The 26897-nt window shown below is 35.9% G+C and overlaps 1 protein-coding gene across 1 annotated transcript; it reads left to right on the plus strand.

The window, feature by feature from the left end:
* Window positions 1-1103: 1103 nt before the first annotated feature.
* Window positions 1104-26757, plus strand: LOC130090492 (ankyrin repeat domain-containing protein SOWAHC). Its single transcript, XM_056257886.1, has 14 exons — window positions 1104-1357; window positions 6356-6417; window positions 7511-7744; window positions 11598-11711; window positions 14710-14766; window positions 15957-16058; window positions 16229-16283; window positions 19366-19397; window positions 22480-22566; window positions 22676-22727; window positions 22811-22829; window positions 25028-25116; window positions 25632-25721; window positions 25986-26757. The coding sequence occupies exons 1-14, from the start codon at window positions 1234-1236 to the stop codon at window positions 26168-26170; spliced, it is 1302 nt and encodes a 433-aa protein (XP_056113861.1). The 5' UTR covers window positions 1104-1233; the 3' UTR covers window positions 26171-26757.
* Window positions 26758-26897: the final 140 nt, after the last annotated feature.

A 26897-nucleotide genomic window follows, 5' to 3' on the forward strand; every position in this document is an offset into this window, starting at 1 on the left:
CTGCGTAACACGAGAATGAACCTCATTGGTTCTTGCTGAAGCTCAAACGTGCTGCGTAACACGAGAATGAACCTCATTGGCTCTTGTTGAAGCTCAAACGTGCTGCGTAACACGAGAATGAACCTCATTGGTTCTTGTTGAAGCTCAAACGTGGTGCGTAACACGAGAATGAACCTCATTGGCTCTTGTTGAAGCTCAAACGTGGTGCGTAACACGAGAATGAACCTCATTGGCTCTTGTTGAAGCTCAAACGTGGTGCGTAACATGAGAATGAACCTCATTGGCTCTTGTTGAAGCTCAAACGTGCTGCGTAACACGAGAATGAACCTCATTGGTTTTCGCATGTCAAGCGAACATGCTTGAGCTTCTGTTTACCACAACTGAGGAGTGAGTTGATGAATGTTTATATGTGAATAAAAGCCTAAATTCAATTTGTTAATCATATAAAGCAATTGTGTCTCTTTAGAAAATTTTGGACTAAAGCGCTCAATTCACATGGATTTATTTACGTTCTCTTTATGAACTTTTGAAGCGTCAAAGTGGTAGTTGTGTAGAGGGACAGAAAGCTCTCATATTTCATTAAAAAGATCTTCATTTGTGTTCCGAAGATGAACGAAAGTCTTACGGGTTTGGAACGATATAAGGGAGAGTAATTAATGGAAGAATGTTCATTTTTGGGTGAACTATCCCTTTAAGGCCTTTTGCGACAACATGCCCCAATACAGCAGCTCATATTGTTAAACTATATGGGGTAAGTTGTCACTGTGGAATCTGCTAGTAGCATGCAAACACAAAAATTAGGGTTATAGTTTTATATTTATATATTTTAATTGTATGATATTTATATATTATACATTTATATTTGAAATATTTTATTTAGCCTATCATTTATACACATTAATAAATGTATTCCTACAGATTTTTGTTTGTATATAAATTAATATTTTTTGTGTTTATATACATAAGTCTCCAGGTGGCAGACCTCTTATTATGAGATGCAAATTAAGCCATTTATTCTTTATGAATTCTTCAGAGCACAAAGAGTTAACTGTGGGAGGTTCTGTCAGCAGATTTGGGTGGAGTGAACTTGGCCAGCCCGTGTGTACACTTTTCTTCTTCAGTAATTAGCTAGGCTTCCAGCAAAGCCATGCTTCAGCATCTTCGAGAAGAACCCATCACGACCACAGCTCATCTGTTGTAAAATTACTGTTTATTTTCAGTTCCCTGTCAGAGATGGGCGAAATCAGTGAAGCGTCCTTACTGGATTACATCTGTTCCTGTGGAGGAAAAGTCAAAAATTCTGATCTGTCCAAAACATATAAGCATTTTATAAACCATAGCGATTTGCAGCTACGTGGTGAGTAAATGAGAATATGACATTTTTCACATTTGCTTTACACCTAATCTACAATGCAAGCACGCGACGCAGCGCGAGACGCGTTTTTTGCGTTTAGAAACACTAGCTACACTGAATGAAACAAAACGCGCGGGGTCTTTTTATACGTTTTTTTAATAAACTCAATTTTAATGTGAGATGCCGTCATAAAAACGCAACACTCGAGCGGGCGACGCAACTGAGGCAGTGTAGTATAGACCAACTGTTATAGACATTTTAATTTAGTCGAGTTGCTAGTAGTGTAAATGAGGTGTTTTGGGTGGCAAGTCTCTGGCACCTTTTCTCATTCTAAAATCAGCATACTGAGCTTTTGCTCTGCTTGAGGTCTGAGTAAATGGTTGTTAGCGTCTTAAAAAGTAACTGTGGCAAACATCTGCTTTAGATTAGAAAAGCTTTACCAACAGATAGAATTACACATTGGAATTGTGTCATTTCCTTCGCTCCCTCAGGAAGGGCCAGGGCCCCCACATTCCCAAACCATGACAGTGGAGTTCTAAATAGAATATTCACTGACGGTGTAGTTTGTACTATTTGATCCATATTTCAATATCAAAATATGGCCATGTTAAATTGTTTAATGCATTAAACTGATTGGCATAACCACATTAAGCTGATATTCTGATTGACAAATCTGAATAACACATCTGGCATATGCCCATATATAGGCTAAAAGCGTGAATTTATTAATCTGCATATTCATATAAAGGTGATATTACTGACAGTTGTGGAAAAAACAAACTATTGGGAAAAAAAAACACGTATTTGACACAAGGAAGGACTGTATACATTAAGCAGAATATACCTAAATTCTGAGAATTCCTGTGCACATACTTAATTTGATTGCTGATGCTGACTTAATCTTTTCTGATTTTGCTTTTCAAATGGCTCAAATGGACCAAATGTTTTACTGATAGGCCTATAAGATGAAAAACGGACCAATATTTGCATCAAATGATATCTGTAGCTGCTTGTCTGATTAAGTGTGAACTCAACAGCCTTTTCAATGGATATTGCTTTTTTTTTTTGTGAATTACAAGTTGCGAATATTGCTCAAAGTTGGCATGAAACAGAAGTTGCAATAGTCTTTTCTTCCCTATTGTGATGTTATCCGAGGGAAACAGGTTCTGGAACAAGAAAAATGTATAGGGTGGGATTTGATTATGTCCATCAGGAATTGATTGGATGGTGGTTTGCTATTGGTGGATCTCATGTGAGTGACGGGTTGCCCCGCCCACGCACCAGTAAACACATCATCAGAGATGTCGCTGCAAGACGGTAAAGTTATTTTGATTAAAGATTACAAGCGCACACGAATAAAAATAAAAAAAATTGCACAGAGAAATCATTTGATAATAATAATAAATACTGCAGTATTCCATTTAAAAAAAAAGAAAAAAGAAAAAAAGATTTACCGATTTGGATTTCATGGTGACTTTAAAATCCCATTGTATAGTTATCATCAAGCATCTGTCGTTGAAAAACAAATAGTGGTTTAACCACTAGTTCTTTGTGTGTGAACATAAAATATTAATGTAAAAAATGAAATGACGTGTCTGCAATAAAGGGCTTGGCTGCTGCAAAGTGGGCCAAATAAAATAAAAAAACAGGCATGATGTTCTCATAAACCACTCAAACAGTAATTAAATTAGATGTTGCATTTAATCCTACATACATGTGTCAGACATAAATATATGAAACAATTATCCGTAATGGCTTTTAATGCTTCGTCCAGCTGTGCTTGTACAGTTGTGTACAGAGGTTTCAAAATCTGCCTTCATCCGGTACCATCTGACACAGCTAACCAATTATCATAATTATTCCCGGTTACCGCATCAGCCTGCATGACATGCTCTAATTCTGGGGTTATAATGACTCCAGTCCTTTTTAGGATGGTGGTTTTGATGGGATCTCGGGCAGTTGCTATATTCTCCGTGAGAACGCAGAGTCCTCATAGTTGGCCAGCGTAGACTAATACATTTGCTCAGAAAGCTAAACAGTGTTCCTCTCAGTACCATGACAGGAATTCTGTTGGCTACGACTGTTAAGTGTTGACTTCCCTTAGGGTTTCCTGTTGTTGTGGTGGATGCCGTGTTGCAATGTCATCCCTGTCTTTTTCCCCTGGCAGGAAAACGGAAAGGTTGTGTTTAAAGGTTGCATTCTCTATTTAAACGATCCAAGCCCTGATATGTTTTGCCTGTATGGCACTATCCAGTTTGAGTACTGTTTAACCCTTTATGGATCACATTGTGTAAACATGTGATGTGTTTGAAAGTATACCACATCCCCACTCTTCTACTGTTAGGTTTGTTTGTTTGTGGTATCTGGCTTTTGACATATAAAAAGGGTGAAATATTTCATAAAACAAGACCTATTTCTCAGGCGAGAAAGTCTCAAGAATGAGATTCTTAGTTTAAAATATTTTTTGTGTTATTTTTATTGTATTGTTCATTGAAAATGACATTTTATTGTCATTCATTATGTTCATTAGCAATAAAATAATTATTTAATAAGGTCATCGGTTATTAAAAAATGCTTTATTATAATGCTTTTTTCACTTCTACATGTTAACAAAATATATTAGTGCTGATATATCCACATCAATATAAAAGTAATCACTGATATCAATACTATTCAAGGAAAAACAGTGTTACAATGTTAAAATATAATAAAAAATGTAATTAATTCATTAAAACTAAATGAAAATGTGATTAAAACAAACAAAACATTTGATTAAAATAATAACTAAATAACACAAATTTGAATGAATGAATAAATAAATAAATAATACATCTAAAAGCACTGCAGTGAGTAAAAAAAATGATCATATTTGAGGGCATCAAAAATATTAAAGACCCTTGACCTAGACTATGCTATGCAGTTAATATGTATCGAGCCATTATAGGATTTTTTTCATATATATGAATACTAATTTGAAAGATTAATACTCCAGATTGTGCTTACCATGTTGACCTTCAACAATGTGTTTGTTGCCATGGTAACCAAACACTATTTCACAGAAAATAGCACCTGCAAACAACAGAAATCTTTGTGTTATGTATAAATGAAACAGGATCATTTAGAGTTAAAATGTGCCTTTATGAGAGAGTTTCCATGACGATCTGCCAAAATCATATGCTCAAGTTAGTAAAACTAGTGGTGGTTTTTAAACTATGGGTTGCAAATCGCCTAATTGTGGGGAAACAGCAAGTGGTTCAGACAAAGCGCAAGAATGCCATGTCAAAAAATATGAAAAATAAATGTTCTCAAGTTTGTTGGGTTCATAACTTGTATTTTCATATTTCTGGCATGGTTCATGAACAGATGACTCTTATGAGTCGGTTCGTTCGATGACTCAATCAAGCGGCTCACGAGTTAACAGTTTGACAAGTCTTTTACTGAATGGACTCCATCAGAGTCAAGTTAATTCACCTTTATTTCTATAGCGCTTTATACAATACAGATTGTTTCAAAGCAGCTTCACAGTGATAAACAGGAGAATGATTCAATCATACAAACAGTTCATTTCGGCTGTACTGCAGCTCTAAAAGAAAACACTTTCATTGTTCAGCTGAAGTCAGTTCAGTGTTGATTCAGTTTCATTGTAAAGATCATTCATTATTAAATTGGTTTATTTAATAAAACAGTGATCGTCCAGCTCAGTTCAGTTCTCATCCAATAGTGTCAGTCCAGTCAAATCAATAATATTGTTGAGTGGCTCCTGAATAAACACATGACTCCCTTACTGAACTGCAAGTTCCATGTCAAAGCTCATTGCGTCAATATAACTGTGTTGTGCCACCAAGAAAGCAAAAATAAATGTTCCTTAAGGCAATGGAATGAAATTGAAGTAGGGAAAATAAGTCTTTGGGATCTAAATAAAACTACGAGCCAGCGCTGGGAGGATCTGAGTGATGATCCGTTGGGAATGGTTGTTGAAAAGGCATATGAGCAACGCAGTAATGGAGGATTTGTTTGCGCAGGTCTCCTCCCCTGTCATTTTCTATTCTTGTATAGTAATTGGAGCCAGATTCTGATTTCTACTTGATGCAGTCCGTCTGTGCTGATGGGATGTTGCATAACATCACAAACTCCCACAGGCCAGGAATCAGAGTCCATTGTGTGCAAAAAACTAAATGGCTAATCTTACAAGTCAATAACTTGCAGACAGAACAAATCCATAAATAAACAAGCGTTCAAGGTGTAGTGTCAATCTCAAACATGTAAATTTTGCTTTTAAAGGGATGGTTCACCCAAAAAGGATCATTCTGTCTTCATTTTCTCACCCTCATGCCGTTCCAAACCTGTATGACTTTATTTTTTCCATTGGAACACAAACAAAAATATTTATTTATAAAATTTAAAGAGATAGTCCACCCAAATTTTGTTTTTGTTTTTTTTGTCATCATTGACATTTATTCAATTCGTTCCAAACCTTTATGACGTTATTTCTTCTGCTGAACACAAAAGTAGATATTTTGAAGAATGTTGTTAACCAAACGGTTTCGGTTCTATTTGACATTCATTGTATGGACAAAAAATATAGTGGAAATCATTGGGAACCGAAACGATTTGGTTACAGACATTCTTCAAAATATCTTAATTTGTGTTCAGCAGAAGAAAAACTCGTACAGGTTTCGGAACAACATGAGGGTGAGTAAATTGGTGACTGTCATTTTTGTGTGGACTATCCCTTTAACTACTGTTGTACTCCGTAGAAGACAGAAACTCACAGTTTGGAATGACGTGAACAACAATGATTGGGTGGATTGTTTTTTTACAATACTGATATGCTTCTTTTTTTTTCTGAAATGTTTAGATTTACAAAGCAAAGAACTACTGCAAGGTCATATTGTACAAGTAACCTTTCTTTTAAGAAATATTTTGAAAGCATGCTGGGAAAACATGATTATCATCTCTTACTCACGTCAATTTAATCTCTCTTTTTTTTTTTCCCTGCAGCCAAATACAGAGAAGAGTTCAAACTCATCATTGATAGAATTGCTGTGGTGAAATCTGAGAATGTGAGTACACGTGTTGTCAGATCATTATTGCAGAGTTTAAACTAATTAACTCCTCCCTCTGTCTCATTAAATAATCGTTAGTGCATTGTTGTGTTTGTAATGCGATCGTGTTTATTCCCTGTCCCTGAAGAATAGTCGCACAGGTCTCTATTCCCACAGTGATTCATTAGTTACTCTGTGACTGGGATAGGTCTCATTTTCTCACATCAGTGTTATACCCCACACCCTTATGATCATGGACCATTGTCCTAGACGTGTACTTCCCCTCGCAAGAGATCCTTTTCCATCTAAAATGAAAATCCCCTTTTCCAGCCATAAGTGGCATTCAAAAGTTTGGGTTCGGTAAGACTTTGTGGTTTTGAATAGAAGTATCTTATGCTCACCAAGGCTGCAGTTATTTGATAAAAAATACAGTAAAAAATTTCTGTTTTATTATATTTTGAAATTTGATTTATTCCTGTGATGCAAAGCTGCATTTTCAGCATCATTACTCCAGTCTTTAGTGTCACATGATCCTTTCAGAAATCATTCTAATATGCGGATTTGCTGCTCAAGAAACATTTCCTATTATTATCTATGTTGAAAACAGTTGTGCTGCTTCATATTCTTTGTGGAAAATGTGTTAAAAATGTCTTTTAAGATTCTTTGATGAATAGAAAGTTTGAAAAACAGTTAAAATCTTTTGTAACATTAGAAATATCTTTAATGTCACTTTTGATCAATTTAATAGGTCTCTGCTGAATTACTTGATTGATGCACTATTATTTGTATTATGATTGTGCTAAAGACACCAAAAATAAACATTTTTATCATCATTTATTCACCTTAACATTGTTCCAAATCCGTATGACTTGCTTCCTTCTGTGGAGATATTTTGCAAGTGTCCAAGGTTCTCTTTTTCATATCATAAAATCATTTCATTTCCTCAAAAAACATGCTCTATAATGCTATTAGTCTTCTGAAGGAGAGCTTTGGACTTTCGACAAAATATTTCATTTTGTGCTAAATTGTAAATTGAAGTCATTTTCATTTTTGGTTTACAATTTTTTTTAAATAACAGTTTGGAGGTAATGGGTCCTTTTTTTTATTTCAGGGAGAGAAATATCTCATTCTGAAGAAGAAGTATAGACAACTAAAACAAGAGCGAGAGCCTTGCGCTGGGGAATCAATCAAGCAGGTTCATCCCAACCCACAAAATGAGCTCCGGGTCTCTAATCCACGGCAGAACCATGGCCCAACAGCCCAGAAACAGCCAGCACTGGTGGCCTGGTGCTCAGGACCCATGATTACAGTCACAGAGGCATCAGAACCGACCCAGACAGATAATGTGAGTGAATCTTGATTGTGATATCCAATCTGTTTCAGGGCTGCAGACTAAAGTTTGAGAGTAGTGGCACCGGTGCCAATAAGTTCTACAGATGATGGCGCCGGCACCTGATCTGGTATGGCACTTGGGGGGGAAAGAGTTTTATTCATAAAGGTAATTTAATCATAAAATGACTATTGTTTTGCATTAATAAGTGCAGCAACTAATAATATTACATGTTTATTTCTTGTAAATGCACATTTTATAGTGAAAAATTTAAATATTCTTTTCATTTTTGGTCATCACATTAAAAATAACATTTAAATTAGATAATATTTATAGCTTTGAAATGCTGGAAAAAGTGAACTTGAAAGTCCTTGAAAAAGGCTTGAATTTTACTCTTAAAATGGAAAATGGAAATGGAAAATGGACTGCATTTATATAGCGCTTTCACAGACCCAATGGCCACCAAAGCGCTTTACATATTGCCTCACATTCACCCATTCACTCACTCATTCATACACCGACGGCGGTGTCAGCCATGCAAGGCGCCATTCAGCTCGTCGGGAGCAGCTGGGGTTAGGTGTCTTGCTCATGGACACCTCGACACTTGGTCAGGTGGAACCGGGGATTGAACCACCAACCTTCCAGTTTGTAGACAACCTACATGAACCACTGAGCCACTCCCGCCCCAAAGTGGCTCAGTGGTTAAAAGGCTGTACGAACCCTGAAATGAATCGTTTAAAAACATTCAACTATTTCTGCCACGATACCATGGTTACAGTTAGCATTACTACATTAAATCCATGACGAATGTTGGTGATTTGTGGAATGAAAAGCCTTATATAACTTGTTTGTTCATGGCAAAAATGTTTTTCCTGGTTTCCTTTGGTATTTGAATGCTTCCCTTCCCACTAGATTTTACAGTGATATTACTGTGGCGAATTGAAATGCTTTTCAAATGTTTTACTGCTCATCATAGCATTAGTAAAATGGGCCTCACAGATCAGTGACCAGCAGCATTGGGGGTGACGCATTACAAGTAACATGCATTACGGAATCAGATTACTTTTTTGACTTAAGTAAAGTAAAATGCATTACTTTATAAATGTTTACATGTGTAATGCTTGTTTGCGTAAACATTTTTCAAACTTCTGAACATCAAGCTTCAGCCAGGTGAGAAAAAGTAACACAAAAGCAATGTAACATTACTTTCCATAAAAACGAAGTAGTTACTAGAAGTAACTACTTACTTTTTAGGGAGTAACACAATAACTTTTTTCCTGGTGACCAGTTTCGTAACATTCATGTTGTCATAAATGACACATCTTGACGTCTTGTGATTTTACAAAAAAAAAAAAAACATAATGGAGAAGAAGAAATGAGAAGAACTAAAGAGGAATCTGGCTGAGTAAGTTGACCGCAGTATTTCAGTAATATTTCGTGATGTGACGTAATTAAACATAATATTTAAAGCTCTGCTTTCCAAATAAGTGAGTTATTATTGTCCAAGTATGTGTCATAGTCTCAGTAAGACAGCATGAAATGTTCGCATCAACTAAAGAGCATCATAATATAAAACTCTTGTGAAATTCAGGTCTTTATTAATCATTTTCCTGGATATCACCCAGAATCCAGTGTTTTCCTCATACTGTTTGCTAAAGCTTTTTTAGCTGGATTAAAGAAACAGCTGGTGATAAGAGAAAGCTTGTCAAAAGCAGATAACACTGTTTCAGTTGCCTTATCTTTAGCTGTGGGACTTCAGCTGTTGAAAGCATTATTTTGAACCTCATATTGAGACTTACGGCAAGGGAGAGTATCGTAAGCATGTACAATTGAATTTTTGGAATGATTTGTTTTGCTTGGTTTCAAGATCATCTTCATATATCTTTGAAGCCTTGAAGCATCTTTAGATCATATTTCAAATCTGGCATCTCCATTGATCTTAACAAAACAACTACTGGGTCTGTGCACAATGTCATTGAGTATATAGGTTAAAGAATTTGCATATAGCAAAACATTCACATTGCAACACTGTCAGTATGATTTATATGTGAAAATTACTTGAAAGTGGGATATATCTCTCTATAAAGGTAAACATCTTAAGCATAGCTATTTTGAGAATCGATGACAGGGTTGTTATAGTTAACTAAAAGAAAAACTATTAAAAACATTGTTGTTAATTGAAAAAAAAGCTGAAATAAAATTAAAAATACGAATATTAGTTGAAAAAAGAATGAAATGTTGCCTTGGCACAAGTGCTAAAATTACTACTAAAAAAACTAAATTATATAATACATGAAACCATATAGTAAAAAAACAACAACCAAAACCCACATGACGAATTTATTAAATTAAAATAAATAAAAATAAAAATATAAAAATAAATCTAATTCAAAATATGAATAAAAACGATGATAGCATATAAATAATACTGGTCGAGCAGTGGCAGTTTCACCCACGCATGGAGCGCATAAGTTCAACACACAATAGTGTGAATTTCCTGTCAGCACTTATTTCAGCCACATTGAAATTGTGTCTAGAAAACTGTTAAACAGACAAACTGTATGAAAGTGGCTGCATTTATCTCTGGGCAATGAAACACCATCTATAGTTTGGCTTTCCTGATCTCAGAATAAAGAGTGGATGTCTTCTATAGATGTCTACTGAGAATGCATTCGTACTGTGGCTTAGAGAGCTCAACGTGCTGCTACTGAAGACATGCAAAATAGAAAAACACCAGCAAATTAAGAAAACATCTTCATCAGTTTGACTACACACGTGCTGCAAATACTCACAATGCAGCCAAATACAGAAATGCACTACAAATACTCACAACTAAACCAAATACAGAAACGCATTGCAAAAGTTCACAACTCAACCAAATACAGAAATGCGCTGCAATTACTCACAACTAAACCAAATACAGAAACGCAATGCATATACTCACAATGCAGCCAAATACAGAAATGAGCTGCAAATACTCACAACTAAACCAAATACAGAAACGCAATGCATATACTCACAATGCAGCCAAATACAGAAATGAGCTGCAAATACTCACAACTAAACCAAATACAGAAACGCAATGCATATACTCACAATGCAACCAAATACAGAAATGAGCTGCAAATACTCACAATGCAACCAAATACAGAAATGAGCTGCAAATACTCACAACGCAGCCAAATACAGAAACACACTGCAAAAGTTCACAACTCAACCAAATACAGAAATGCACTACAAATACTCACAACTAAACCAAATACAGAAACGCATTGCAAAAGTTCACGACGCAGCCAAATACAGAAATGAGTTGCAAGTACTCACAACGCAGCCAAACACAGAAACACACTGCAAAAGTTCACAACTCAACCAAATACAGAAATGCGCTGCAATTACTCACAACTAAACCAAATACAGAAACGCAATGCATATATTCACAACTCAACCAAATACAGAAACGTGCTACAAATACTCACAATGCAGCCAAATACAGAAATGCACTGCAAATACTCAAAATGCAACCAAATACAGAAACGCATTGCAAAAGTTCACAATGCAACCAAATTGTTGTCAGTGGTGTTGTTGATGACCTGAAAAGTTGTTTGTGTGTGTTTAATTTAACATCCTAATCGTATGTACATTGTGAGTATTTGCAGCACATGTGTTGATCAAGTTGTTTTCTTAAGTTGCTGGTGTTTTTCTATTTGCATGCCTTTTCTCCAGTTGCAGCATATTGAGCTCTCTCAGCCACCGTACTTTTGGCCCATGAACTTGATGTTTTGTCAGCATCAGCTGATTTGAGTGCAGTAAAGTGATCCTTCCCAATCCCAAGTGATCTTAGTGAAACTTCTCCTTTTCTTGTGATCAGCAGTCAGACAGCACCCTCTCACCGCCAGCAGAGGCAGAGAAACCAGAGCATCTGACGGAGGAGCTTTCAGCGTCAGACAGAGAAGATGAACTCGACAAGGATTCGGGGTCAAAGGTTAGAGCCAAGTAGCTCAAGTATCCTTATCTGTTTTTATGTTTTTAATTGATCACAGACTATTTAAGATGTTTGGTTTGCTTTGTCTAAAAAAGAAGAACTGGTAATGATCTTAGATCAAGCACTGAACATAGAAGGCTCAGGATGTATTAGTTTAATACCTTTAAAAATGCATAAAATGCATTTCATACAGACAATGACTTCTACATACTTGTTTCGTGATTTAACATGATTCAGATGTCTTAACTTATTTTAATGTTTTATCTTAAAAGAAATATTTCTAGGAGGCTTTACCATCTTTAATTAAAGTAGTAGTAAAATTATTTTTCTAATTTTTTAATATACTAGTATACTATAATATTTAAAATACAGTAAATACAAATATATAAAGTAATTTGGCATCATATTTTATTATTGTCTTAAAAAATAACAAGTGCAGCAGTTTTATTTTAAAATAAGAACATTTAAAAACTTCCAAATGTCTGTTAAATTAAAGTTTTATGTAAGGGTTGTGCTGTCAACATGCAAGAAGCCCTCTTGTTGTTATGTGACAAGACCACAAAAACTGGAAATGACATCACAAAGATGCTGATTTACACTGATATAGTCTACATCCGCCATGTTATCATTATCATGTGACCGACCAGCGTCAGTCGCTTCACTGCCATCCTCTCTAGTGGCCTCATGGGATAGGAAAGTGTCCATCATATGCACACTTCAATCTCGCCGGAAGTAGTAGGTCATCCGGGTATTTTCACCTACTTTTTTATGAGTACTGTGAAGACACACTTCTTTTGTCACATACTGTTTTTCGCATACTATGTAGTAGGGAAGTATGCGATTTCAGTTGCAGCCATATAGATCAGTGGTGCCCACGGTAGACGCTTGCTGACTTCAGAACCGTGTACTTGCATACTATTCTTACTATTTCTGCCATAGAAAGATATGGTAAAAGTAGCATGAGTAGTATATTAGTATGTGCTTCCGAATTCAAGCTTTTTTTAAATATTCAGATTCAAATTCAGCTTGTCAAATTGTGAAACCCCAAGAAAACGTCATGATATTCATGATTTAAAAGAAAAGGTATTGAAAATATTTGAGAACTCTTTTGAAAATGATGATAGTAATGTGTACTCGCACAGGGTGTTGAATGTTATAACTTTATATTTGATTATTACACCCCTTCGAAACTTTTTTGAAATGTTTTCGATAACATGAAACCAGTATGAAGCCACATCAATATTACATGAAAATTACATTTATAAGAACATAGTACATTCTACATTTTTAAAAAAATATATTTTTCCTTAAGATAAACTGATTTTTTGTCATTGCTCTTATTTGCTCATCCTCATTTGTCATTCACTGAAAAGCTGGCACAGTAATTCACCACAAGAGCACCACAAACAAGCTGCTCATTTGATATCTGTAATATTACGACTTACCAAAAGGTGGCGCCAGAATAATTAGCTGGATTTGAGAGGCCATATTTCAGCCAGGGGTGACAGCATGAAAGACACGTTCATTTACATTTGAATGAAGCTTTCTATTGTTGTGCAAAACAGCAACATGCTCCACCTCATTATAGAGAAAAGTATCATCTGTGCCCTCCAAACATTTGTATGCAGATCAATCTGAGATGCGGCTAGATAAAGGCCAATGTTTTATTACGGCATAATGTTGGAACATGAGATTTGATGCTTTATTTTGATGCGTATTATTATTTTATTAATCATATTGAGTCTTTTTATATTTTGCTCTTAGAGCTTTAAGACATTGAAGGTTTTGTTTTCGCATTAAACGCTTCTCTTTCAACCACAACACTTGAAAGCCCTTCACGCCCGAAAGCTCTTTCCAAGAAGCGAGACAAAACTGAAGAGTCCTTCTTAAGAATTATTAATGTCATGCACTGAAGCTGAAATCATCTGCATAAAATATGGTTACATATTTTAATATTTTACAATGCAACAAATCTCTTTTGTTGTTGTATCCATTAGTGCGTTCGGGTTACGCTATACTGTGATTATTGCTTACCTTTCTGGTTGATTTTTTAGATAATAATAATTTTGCATGCAATTATTTAGTCACTCATATGCCCGGTCACATTCTTTTCATTCTTGTTTTAAAAAGGAAATATGTCTGGCTTAGTTCCTGTTTAAGCACAGGGAAACAAATATTGCTTGCAGTCTTTAGGAAAAGAGGACTTGTTAGTGTAGCCTATATAAAAGAGCTCAAGTGTTTTCCCACTGTCCGATCGGACACTCCATCGCTGTCCTGAGAACAATTAGCGAGCACTTGCACTGCAAAAATGACCCAACCGCTCCATTTTCCCTCTCATTAATCAGCGTGACTGACACTTTGGTACATAAAGAGAAATTCACCTTCTCTTTGGCTCACAAAGCGAGTGGATTCTGGTAAAACAGCGTACGATAAAAAAAGCAAAAGACATAGTTAGGGAAATTTGGCTAAGCTAATCGTTCACCTCTGGCTCTCACGGGTTTAAAGCATTTTTTAATGGTTGTGTGACCTGAGAAGAGGTCAAATTGGAGGAATTATCCTTTGTTTATACCGTCCTTCCATTTCAATGAGCCGATTTGTTGTGTTTTTGAGGTTAACGTCCCTGGAAGTTTTGTTTCTAGTATTCAGTGTAAGTCTGCGTACTGATAAATAGAGCGGCATTATGGGTGTTTCCTGTATTTGCTGTGTTAACTGCATCTTTGTTGGGGCCTATTAATGTCTTTGTGGGCTGTTTACCTTGTTTATTTGCTACCAAAGTTGTTTAATTCTTGACAGCGCTGGGTTTCCCTCCCCTCATATCTTAAGTACAGAACAGGAAGAGGAAGCACGTGGCTGCCGAACCCAAACGCCCACTCTAGCATCTCAGATTATTCATGTTACTAACTGTACAGTTTCACACTGACGACTCCGTGTTCCAGGTGATACTTCCAGGTGGTTTTGTGAGTGATTTCAATCGTATCATATCCTGTTTCTTTCCCAGAGTGAATCTGAGCAGGATGAGGATTGCGGGGGCAGTTTGGGATCCACCGCTGTGGCTGTGAGTATAATAAATCATACACACATTAGAAGAAACATTTATTATGATATAGTTACAGTAAAATATCTATTGTTTCTGTAGTTACTGTTGCTACAATAAACTGTGTTTTTTTTTATCCACCACTGTCATCAATTAAACCATAAAACAATTGCTAGACTGTCTTTAAGAGATCCAATATTCATTTATCAGTATTTTGACAGTAAAAAAAAGGGATTTTGTGCCCTTAAGACACTTAACCTCAGATTACTCTAAGTTTCTCCCTGTAAGAATTACTGTCAGTTGCATACGATAAAAGCATCTCCTAAATATTATTTACTTATTTTTTTGGTGGAATCAAATAGATTTACCATGGTAAATGTTTTGAATTATGTGGACTTTCTGAAGGTTACTTGGTAAGAAGGCATTTGCTAGGACAATACACTACCATGTAAAATTTTGAGGTTATTTGAATACTTTTATTTAGTATAAGGACACATTATATTAATCAAAAGTGACAGTAAAGACATATATAATGTTACATAATATTTTTATGCTTTTATCTTTCCACTCAAATCATTTAATACATTAAATATTTCATCAAAGACATAATATTTTTCCAAATTTCTTTTCACTTTTTCTTCTTCTACTTTCTTTTCATTTCTTTTGTGATAATACCCACCACCAAAACATAAAAAAGCACATAGATAAATGTTACAAAAGATTTATGTTTCAAATAAATGCTTTTTTGCCATCAAAGAATCCTGAAAAAATGTATCATGGCTTCCAAAAAGATATTAACTGATTTCAACCTTGATAATAATAATAATACATGTTTCTTGAGTATCAAATCAGCATATTAGAATGATTTCTGAAGGGTCATGTGACTCTGAAGACTGTAGTAATGATGCTGAAAATTCACATTTGATCACAGGAATAAATTACATTTTATAATATATTATTCAAACAGTTATTTTAAATCGTGATAATACTTCACAATATTCTTGTTTTTACTGTATTTTGATCAAATAAATGCAGCCTTGGTGAGCGTTAGAGACAAAAACATAAAACATCTTTAAAAACCCAAACTTTTGAACTGTAGTGTAAATGTAACTAGAAATGGGACTATGAGTGAGATACTGAATATTTGTAACATTTGTTTTCAGTGTAATTTCAATAATGTAAATGGCTTCTCTTGTTTATTTCATTCATAGCTGGATCCTCTTGAGAAAGAGTGGATCTTCTCGGCAGCAAGTGGCAAACTGTCTCATCTCATTCAGCTCCTGAAACAAGACTCTTCTCTGGCCAATAAAAAGGTGAAGAGAGCTTTATATTCTCTCCTAAAATGTCCTGTGTCGTATAATGTGTCGCTCTCCGCCCGAATGCATAAATGCCTTATATGATTAGAATGCATACATCTCATATCATGAACTCACTTTTAATAATTAATGTTTCTTGGTCTTTTCACATGCTTGGAACAAACCAGGACTTTACCTCAGTAAGTTTGCAACCAATCATACAACACTACACTTACTCTACCAGCTAAAAGTTTGGGAATGCATGCTTAAATTAATGCTTCTCATGATATTAAAAACTTCATTATATGATCTAATAATATATATATTATATATATATGTGTGTGTGTGTATATATATATATATATATATATATACACACACACACATACACACGCACACACACACACACACACACACACACACACACACACATATATATATATTATATATATATATATATATATATATATGCGTGTATATATATTTCTGCTTCAATACTGTTTTAAATGCATCCTAGGATGCAGCTCGTGTTTAAAAAAAAAGATGTTATCAATACATACATTTGTGATATTTCTAGGTTTTAATGACTTGACTAATCTTCTAAAATTTCAGATGTGAAAAATGTTATCAATAATAATAATAATAATAATGAGTAGATGTGTCCAAACCTGACTGGTAGCGTACACAAGATCAAAACCTCTACAAGTATTTAGTGAAACCTGATTTTGTGATTGTACAACAAATTGTTCATTAATGGGGTTTTCTCTCTCTCTCTTTTTAAATTCTCCTGGATTTGTCTTCTAAAAGGGGGTGAGTTCAATTTTTTGTCGTCTTCCTTTTTTTAGTGTTGGGGAAACTGTTATATAGTTTTCCAATGCCAGGATCACTTTCAATCATGTTTTAGTACTTGTTGGAAAAGCTACATATAAGTAAGAAATAAAAATATAGTTAGTTCCTCCTCAACACGGTCTTTTTTTAAGCATCATTGCTTCAGTTCATTCGTGATGATCGGTGAGTCCGTTACAGTGCATGTGAATGTTTGCCAGCGCAGTGAGCAGCGTGTCGGCGGCGTACATGGTTATGGACCGCCGATTCCTTGTGGCTCCTCGCAAGGTTACCGACTTTCCACAGTTTCCACTCTCGTACCCAGGTGCAACACAGACCAAAGAGCAAAGCTCAACCCCAATCATGCATTTCAAAGGCTTATTTTCAGAAGGATTATGAAAGATAGCTTTTTAGCTCCTTCACCCCCCCAAAAACAAGCTCAAATCCTTTTATTTGTCCCCCCTGTGCGCTTAAGAGCTTTGAGTCGGTGTTTGTGGTCGCTGCCTGGGCCGGAGTTCTCACACTGTCCTGTGTGTCAGACCACCTTCTAAGAACCTCTAAGCCCTTCGCCTTCCCCGCGCAGACAAGATACAACGGCGGCCATTGAAGTGCGGGAAGATTAGGGCTCACCTCAAAGACTTTAACCACTTAAAGATAATCTGAAAGTAATAGAGCAGGCTGGGATTAATTGGAGAACAATCACCGCCATGTCCCCAGGAAGGTGGTATGTCTGACCCCCAGGTGGCTTTGATGCCCCCCTTCCTGAACCAAGAGGCATGCCAAGTGAGCCACCTCTTCTTGACTTGGTACAGGGCGACCGCGCTTGCGAGACGTCGGTTTAAGAGGTCATCCGACTTCTTTTCTGGCATTTTGCCTTCTACCACTGTAAGAGAAAACTCAAAAACTTTGCGTTAAATGCCCCGATATACAAAACAAAGTTCGGTTGGAGTTTGTTTCTGAAGTTCGAAGCAGCTTTCCAAAGCGAACTTTCAGGTAAAATTCACTCTGGCTGGTAAACGCCTTCAAACTACCATTGGTCCATGGCAATTATGTAATAGATGGGTGTGGCTCTGAGGCTCCGCCCTCTTTGTCGTGGAAGTTTTCTCCAGTTCATCTCTTCTGTTTAGTCTATTGAGCTCAGACGTCCGCAAGTGAAAACATGAACACTTTAGAGCTGCTTTAAAGTAGAAATTGTAATTCTAAATGAAAGAGACACTGACACTGTTTTTTTTATGTTTAATGCTGTGAAGCTGCTTGCTTTTAAGCAATATATTGTATAAAGTGCTATATAAATAAACGTGACGTGACTTTACTGGAGTGCCAAATTGTAGAGATCGTGCAAACATATCCACATCACTATGATCAGATGCTTTCTTAACTGCTGTTTTCTCACCACTGTCATTTTTGTTGTTGAGAGGAAAGCGAGCAGCACATATTGACATATTCATCTAAACTCTGATCCCAAAAGCGTGGACTGCGTCGGGATGTTCGCTAACTGTATACTGACTTTTTACCCTTAACCTGAAAAAGTAAAACGCACTTTGCTGCGAGTATCGGGGGCTTTGCTTGCTCAACTTATAGAGAAATTGTTGTACCAACTTAATTAAAGTGGGTCTATGCTTTCGTCTAACACAATATAGTAAGTTCTATATACTCAAAATTAATGTTTTTTTTTTTCATTTGTAGATCCATGTTCAATCAGCTTGCATTTTAAGTTATACATTGACATTATATAATAGTAATTTAGAACTTTGTGCGTATCAGTTTTTTGAACAAACTTGAAAAGGTTATACAGAATTACTTCTATACGCCAAAGCAAGTTGTGTATATGTGCTGACAAAATATAATCAAAAACACTACATAGAGCGAAAACATCTATTATTTCTGAATAACAAATTTGTCATCATAAATCCCCATGCTTTGACCAAAAATACAAATTATTAAAGTGCATCAACGGTGATCAACCTGAGCATTAGATCTTAATGTTTAATCATTTAAGTTGGTCCAACTAAATGGCCAAAGAGATTACTTTGATTAACATTTTGTGTAGTCAACTTTTTCTACATTCGATAGTAGAGTTTGTCTCACAAAACAAAAGTTTTTTTTACAGTGTAGCTGTCAAAGATGCTCATTTTTTGCTGTCCTGGATGTTTTCTGACACCTCTATTGTTTAAGTCTTAAGTTTTAAGTAGCTAAGCTTTGCCTTTAGCCTCTCGGTCGCTAAAGTTACACATCACCCCGAGCCCGTAACCCGACACAACACGCATTATCTCTGTTTTCCTTTCACACGTTGGAAGCTCCTTTGGGGGAAAATTCCAATTCAACCTCTCGCAGTGAAGCCCATAAATAAACAGTCGCGATCTCAGATGCAATGTAAACACTGCTTCCTTTGAGCCACTCGAGCAGGGCCGCTCGCTTTCTGTCCACCAACAAGATAAGTGTAAATCTCTCTTTTTTTTTGTTTTTTTTTGTCTCCTTCTCCAACATGTCATCCTCTCCTGATGCCTCCCGGACTTCCTCCTTTCCCAGTTTGTGAGTACATCATTTATCCATCTCTCTTCTTTAAAAGCCGCAGTGAATATGTCTCTTTTGGTAGTCATCACAAAGGTGCTATTTGGTTAGTGAGAGTTGAGGGATCCCCGCCAGGCCAAAACAGGAACCTGAGGAACAAGGGTAGGAGACGTCACATCCTGTTGACCGTCGTCCGTCACGCCGAGCCTCCATGAGACCTGTCGGGCTGTCAGTCAAGCATGTGTGCCAGCCAATCCATCTCAAGGGTGCGACAGTGGAAACAATAGAGCGGCTGATAGGGGAACCAGACTTCATCTATCACAATATGTCCTGCGAGCCGGACTGGAAACACCTACAGTAGACAGGACCCTCCCTTTAGTACAGAACATGTGCTTAAGAATACACAATAGTGGAGATATGTTGCGTACTGTGTACAGATGAAAACGTGCGCGTACAAAAACATGTGTCATGTGTCACGTGACTTCGGTCAACGTGTAGGACCTAGTTAATAAAAACAATTTTTCGGCCTTTTCTTAAATTTGGTCAGTTACTAAAATCATAGTTGATAGGCGCTGCTTCAGGTTCATATGCTGCCATTTTAAATGTATCGTTTTAAAGAAATTATTACTTTTATTCAGCAAGGACACATTAATTTGATCAAAATTGACAGTAAAGACTTTTATAATGTTACAAAATCTTTTTATTCAAAGAATAATCAGCATATTAGAATGATTTCTGAAGGATCATGTGACACTGAAGACTGGAGGAATGATGCTGAAAATTCAGCTTTGATCACAGGAATAAATTCCATTTTAAAATAGAAAACCATTATTTTAAACTGTAATAATATTTCATAATATTACTGTTTGTACTGTGTGTTTGATCAAATACATTGAGCTTTGGTGAGCAGAAGAGACTTTTTTTTTAATCTTACCAACTTCAAACTTTTGCACGGTAATGAATGTTACACTGGAAATGGACACTCACTTAGAGCTTATTGCATTGTGGGATACATTATTCTTTATGAAAATATTCCTAAAATAGCCAGGTCATGCAACTAAAAGCATTATGATACATTTATATATAATATATATATATAGTAATATCAGCGGAAATAGCTTAAAGTAAATAAGTACTTATGATTCATATGCAATCAGTGTTAAAATGGTATTTTTCGCAATGCAATAAAATGAGTGAAACAGAAAATTCATTGGTAAAAAATGTTGGTCAGATAGTTTTATTCTGTGCTTCATATGTGCTACATACAGCATGAATTTCTTATTTATTTTAGAATCTTATTTATTCACTTTTAATTTTTTGTATTCCTTCAATATTCTTTTAAAAGCATCCAAGGATGCAGCTTATGAAATTGGTTGAGAGGTTTGTTTTAACATTCCAGAAACAGAAAAGGCATCACATGAATGCTTTTAACCTGTTAATGGAGATTATGAGATTGCCTTTTGTCTAACTTTATCTCTGTTTTGAATAATCTTTTCAGCAACAGAAAATTCTGCGGTAAATAATGTAGGCTAGAACTGAATTTGATTGGATTGTGAACATCCAGCTGTGATTTCTCCACCCCCACGTGACCCATCTTACATCAGCAGAAAAGTTTTAAAAAAGCATTTCAGATGCAGAGAAAAGTTTACATTTTGATGCTGTTTGATATCTTTTTTCTTCAGAATAACATCCCCTGAAACATTGTGAACAGCACCACCACATTAAAGCGGTTGATTTTGATATGTGAAGAGTTCTGATAAAGGAGGTGTGTCGCTCAGGCTGAGATCAATAGACATCACCTCCATTCTCCGTGTCTGAGAGTGTCGGGCGTTTAGAAGCTCCAGCATCTGAGCTTGTGTGTGGTGTGCGGCCCCTTCTCCTCTTGACAGGCCTTGTCAACAGGCTGATGCCTGGGTGGGTCCTCCATCAGAGGGTCATACCAACATCATCAATCTTGCACCCCGTGACAGGCCTGTGCTCCCCCCGCAGTGGGCACACTGGTTTGTTGTTTTGTAATTAGACCGCCATTAGATGGCAGGAAACCGTCCCCTCCACACCCTCTGTGCACAGCTGGGGCCCGCTGGCAGCCTATGGGAGCCACGGGTCGCTCCACCGCGTGGCGTTAGGGGGGTGGGGATCTACCTAGTGGGAGAGAATGAACATGCGGAGTGTAAATGATGTATTACAAGATGAATCAGATGGGTTGACGATCATGTACTAGCTCAAACAAGCTGGTCAAACAACCAATATGAGGATTCAGATTGACCGTGATGACCAAAAGTCTAAGACCACACAAAAAAATATATATATATATAAGAGTTTAATCCTAAAACTGTTTAATCATTCTGTCAATTTTTAAACAATTTGAAAAATGATTGATTAACAAATGATATATATATTTTTTTTTAAAATTAAAACATATGAGAATTATGTAGTGACCAAAAAAATGTTAAACCAATCCTTTCAAACTATTTCATGAGCTGCACCCTGGGATGCTTTTAGAACGATTTTAAAGGAGTTAAAAAATAAAAAAGTGAAGTGGTTTGAATTGAGTGAATAAGTAAAATGAATAAATATTTAAAATAAAAATAAAAAAAATGATTGAAATAAAGTAAAATAAATAAATATTAAAATAAAAAGTAACAAATAAATATAATGAATAAATAATATTAGAAGGAATATTAGGATTCGGCACAATTTCTAGTTTAGATTTAATAATTAAAATGAATAATTGAAAGAATAAATAAAATAAATATTAAAATCTATAAATTATGTTTGAAGAAGGAATACGTAAGATTCTGGACCATTGTGATGCATTATCCATTGTAATAAATAATAAAAAGAAATTAATTAATGAATAAATACATTTTATAAAAGGGTAAAATAAATATCAAGATATAGGAAAAGAAATATAATAATGAAATAATTATAATTACATGATGATTTTGCACGATTTCTTGGTCAAATGTAAGCAAATTCGTGACACTAACCATGTTATCGGGAGGTCATAGATCATACTTTGTACAGGAGGATGTTATTTAAATAGTTATGTTATATTTCATGTATTCATATTTCAATTGTAATGTTTCAATATCTCTTACAGACAGCGCTACACTGGGCTGCGAAACACGGTAAAGAAGATATGACCACAGTGTTGGCGGAAGCAGGAGCTGACATCAATACGAAGGCAGTAAGTACAGATATTACTCAAAAATATATTCATTTTGAGTCAAATACAAAATATGCATATATGCCCACACTCCAATTCATTCATTCTTGTGTCTCTTTTTCTCTCACAGCATGTAAGTACTCCTCACCTTACACTCACCCTGGATGTGACGGCACGCATAGGTTAATGTTTCTCACGTGTGTGTCAAGCTGCCAGAAAGTGTGCGTTTTTCAAATGTCCGCTTCTGACATAACTCCTCTGAAAGGGTATGTGGGTGCCCAGCTGTGCAAATGAATCCAGGCGCTGTTTGAGAATGTCTGTTCATAAATCAAACTCTGTCATGTTAACAGCTTCCCTTAAACAATGTCTTCATGTATTCCAACAGCAGGCTCAGAGCAAAGCAATTTCACTGAATTACCAGGCAATTATGATTCTGTCATTAGATTTTGTTGCTGTAACCTCAGTTAATTTGTGTCCTGTCTTTCTCTCCCCCTCTTCTCTTCTTTCTGTCGCTCTCTGATTCTCTTGTGATATGTTTTTTGTATTATTATTGGGACATGGGCACTAGGGGGTGAGTGTCGAATTCCCTTCACCCCGTCAGTTTCCTTATCATTTCTGATTTGTGGTGAGATTTATCACTAGAGATATTTAAAATAGATAACCTTTTTCTGTTTGGGTGAATGTCACACATAACATTATCACTCCAAAATCAAAAGAAAATAGTAAAAATATATTATATTTAAAGGTACGCTATGTAACTTTTGGACCTCTAGATTTAAAAAAAAAAAAAAAAACTGCATGCATTTTAAGGAAGAACATTGTTTTGGTTGAGGCTGCGGAGCAACTTTACTATATTTATGGATATGACGAGACACGGACGGGCGAGTGATGCATGTACGCAATTTCCCACGATAAACCATCCCAACAGGTCTAAAATATAAACGCTTATAATAAGCGTACCATAGTGAATCAGGGTAAGACAAAAACGTTTTATAAGAAGGATTGATGATGTATTGACTATTTAAATTCTGTTCATTTTTAATAATATCCAGGGCTTGACGTTAACACCCACCAACCCGGCAAATGCGGGTGTATTTCAGCAGTGGCGTGTAACGCAGTCACTTCTACTAGCCACTTTGGCGGCTTGAATTTTATATATAATATACATTTTTCAATTGTAGTCTTTTAAAAAGGCATCTGAAATCAACTAAGAGCAACTAAGATTTTTCAATACATATCGATACTGAAATATCTGAAACGCTTCCAATACTCATTTTCCGCAGAAACGATACACGACACCAGCTGAGCTTTCTCTCTCTCTCATCTCTCCGACAGCGAGTTACACACAAACCCGCCTCCCCTCACTCACTCGATTCTTTTGCTCCGGATGAATATTGTTGGATACAGGGCTTGAATTTCGATGTGGGATTGCGCGCATTGCTCATAATTAGACTCATTTCGTGCTTACACCCAAAGTGCAGGACATAAAGCCGCTTCTCAGTACTTAATAGTTATTTTTTCGCTGCTTATTGCGCTTAAACAGTCAAAGACACAAAATAATGTTAAAAAGTCGGTCTTGGTGGGTATTCACGTAAACGCAGTCAGTTATGTTTTAAGTGAACGTAAACTGTTGAGAAAGAAAACGCATGTGTAACAGTATATTAGGTGTCAGGTCTTAAAGTGACAGCAGCCTAATATTCCTGCTGCCAAATTTCGAGATAATATTAAAAATATCTATATGGCAGATTTTCCCCATGGTACTGATGTCAAAACTTTGGAAAACCACTAGTCACAGTGGCGAAATCTGTGACAATGAGTAAAATGGGCTAAATTCTCATGAAAATGTCACCGTGCATCTTCATAGTTAAGATAATGGCATTTATTTTTGTAAAATATACACTACCGTTCAAAAGTTTGGGGTCAGTGAGAATTTTATTTTTATTTTTTGGAGGAAAGAAATCAATACTTAATTTGATCGAAAGTGACAGTAAAGACATTTATAATGTTACAAAAGATTCTATTTCAAACAAATGCTGTTCTTTTGAACTTCCTATTCATCAAAGAATCCAAAAAAAAAAAAAAAAAAAACTGTACAACTGACAGACCAACAACTGTTTCAACATTGATAATAATAATAAATGTTTCTTGAGCATCAAATCCTCATATTATACTGATTTGTGAAGGATCATTTGACACTGAAGACACTGACACTGGTGATGCTGAAAATTCAGCTTTGATCACAGGAATAAATTACACTTTACTATATATTCACACAGAAAACAGCTGATTTACACTGGAATAATATTTAATACTATAACTGATTTTTGTTGTATTTTTAATCAAATAAGCGCAGCCATGGTTAGCAGAAGAGAATTCTTTCAAAAGTATTTAAAATCGTACCGACCCCAAACTTTGGAACGGTAGTGTATAGATTTAATTATTTTGATTTTGAGGTGAAATATGATCTAAATGCTCTTGACAGATTCTTATTCTCACAGGGATACACACCTTTACACATTGCAGCACTGCACGGACATCGACATATATTTGACCTGCTGGTTAGGACATATGGTAAGTATTTTCTTCACAAACATTGTTGAAAATTGTCCGTTTTTTAATTAATCTGGTTCATTCAAGAATGTCTGTTTGAATTCATTTGAAAGCAGACTTCATTTTACATTTACATTTCATTAACATGTCAAATGTTGTTCCAGTAAAGCAAATTCTTCCTGATATATCAGATGAATAATTTACCATATTTCACTGCATTTGAAGTAACTTTATTGAAATATTTGTTATTTATTTTGTAACTTAATTCGCAAGATATTTTCCCTTTTACAACAATCAACATGTTTGGTTGACATGCAACTATTTATTTAATTATTTACGTGTGAAAAAACATGCAAGTCATTTTTAGAGAGCAAAAAATAATGACGGGTTACATTGTCATTTGCTGTCTTGTTTATCATTTACTTGTTTATTGACTGTTGTATAAATGCAGTATCACTTGTAATTGTGCTGTTGAACTGAATCTTAATGCTTAATTTGCTCAATTCAACCTTGCTGAAATGTGAACATGTTCACAGGAGCTAAGGAGAACCTGCGGGACTACAGCGGTCGCCTAGCGTATCATTACCTCCATTTACGGGATACACGATTAGAAGACCATGAGCTATGTGAGTCAAACTTCATTGTTTTTTTATGCATAAATGCACTGTAACATGTGGGTGTTTAGTCCATTCAGACCTGTGGCACATGTGGAACAGCAGCACTGAGGATGTTTTCCACATTAGCGCAGGCATGTGGTTTCTCTGAATCTACGGGGTGCCTCGTGGATCAATTTTAGACTGTTTGTCTTCACCCTATTTGTCCCTCCAGCATGTTATTTCATTCACAGTGTGGTCTTCTTCTTAACTCTGCTTTGATGTTTCTTCTCCAAGCTGAAGTCAGCGAGTGCCACAGTCTAACCCAGGCTGGAGAGCGCAGGAACAGGAAGATCACGTCATTATTTCACTCCATGAAGAAGTGGGGATCAGCGGAGGAGCTCGCGGCCGTACCGGAGGAGAGGGCCGTTGCTCATCAGCTCATGCTGCCTGCGTTTAGGCCCAGAAAGTTCTCACGGTAGACTGTGTGACGTCAAAACATCTTCAGTTTTTGCTATAGTGCCAATCGGATGGTTTACAGATGAAAACGCACTTGTTTTCTTTGCTGCTTTTTTTCACACAAATAGTATGATGAAGTTACATTGACATTTTAAGTAGCAATTTAGCTTAATAATAGTGTTATGCCACAGCAGAATGTGACATGTTGTAGTGTAATGTCTTCTGTTCTCTGCTCTACTACCTGTTCAATTAAGAGGTTAAAGATGTACAACTTTTACTGAGCAATGAAACGATGCATTTTAAATTACCCTACATCGCACGATCCAAAGTTTTTAGCAAGTATGAAGAACTCGGTTTCACAAAATATGTCAATGCTTTACTCTCTCTCTCTCTCTCTCTCTCTCTCTATATATATATATATATATATAAAACTTTTCTCTATTTGCGGATATGATGAGACATGAGACGTGTATGTACACAATTTCCCACAAAAACCATCCCGACAGGTCTAAAATATAAATAGGCTTATAATATGCTTACCATAGTGAATCAGGGTAAGACAAAAACACATTTTGGAAGAAGGATTTATGATTTATTCACTCTTCATTCAATTTTTTTTTAATTTTGAACAAAAAAGTTACATAGTGTATGTTTGAGTTCCATCTTGAATATATTCGCCTTATTTTATTTGCCTTATCTTCACCTTACGAAACTTAAAAGTCAGAACCACAGTTTATGGCTGTGTGAGAA

The sequence above is a fragment of the Rhinichthys klamathensis genome, unplaced genomic scaffold (assembly GCF_029890125.1).
Source record: "Rhinichthys klamathensis goyatoka isolate OS25496 unplaced genomic scaffold, OSU_Roscu_1.1 h1tg000147l_1, whole genome shotgun sequence".
Lineage (NCBI taxonomy): Eukaryota > Metazoa > Chordata > Actinopteri > Cypriniformes > Leuciscidae > Rhinichthys > Rhinichthys klamathensis.

Bases quoted from the DNA above. Each gene is read 5' to 3' on its own strand.
- LOC130090492 (XM_056257886.1), top strand. From the start codon at position 1,234: ATGGGCGAAATCAGTGAAGCGTCCTTACTGGATTACATCTGTTCCTGT. The intron at 19,398-22,479 runs GTGAGTACATCA...TATCTCTTACAG, and splicing joins ACTTCCTCCTTTCCCAGTTT to ACAGCGCTACACTGGGCTGC. The intron at 25,722-25,985 runs GTGAGTCAAACT...TTCTTCTCCAAG, and splicing joins ATTAGAAGACCATGAGCTAT to CTGAAGTCAGCGAGTGCCAC.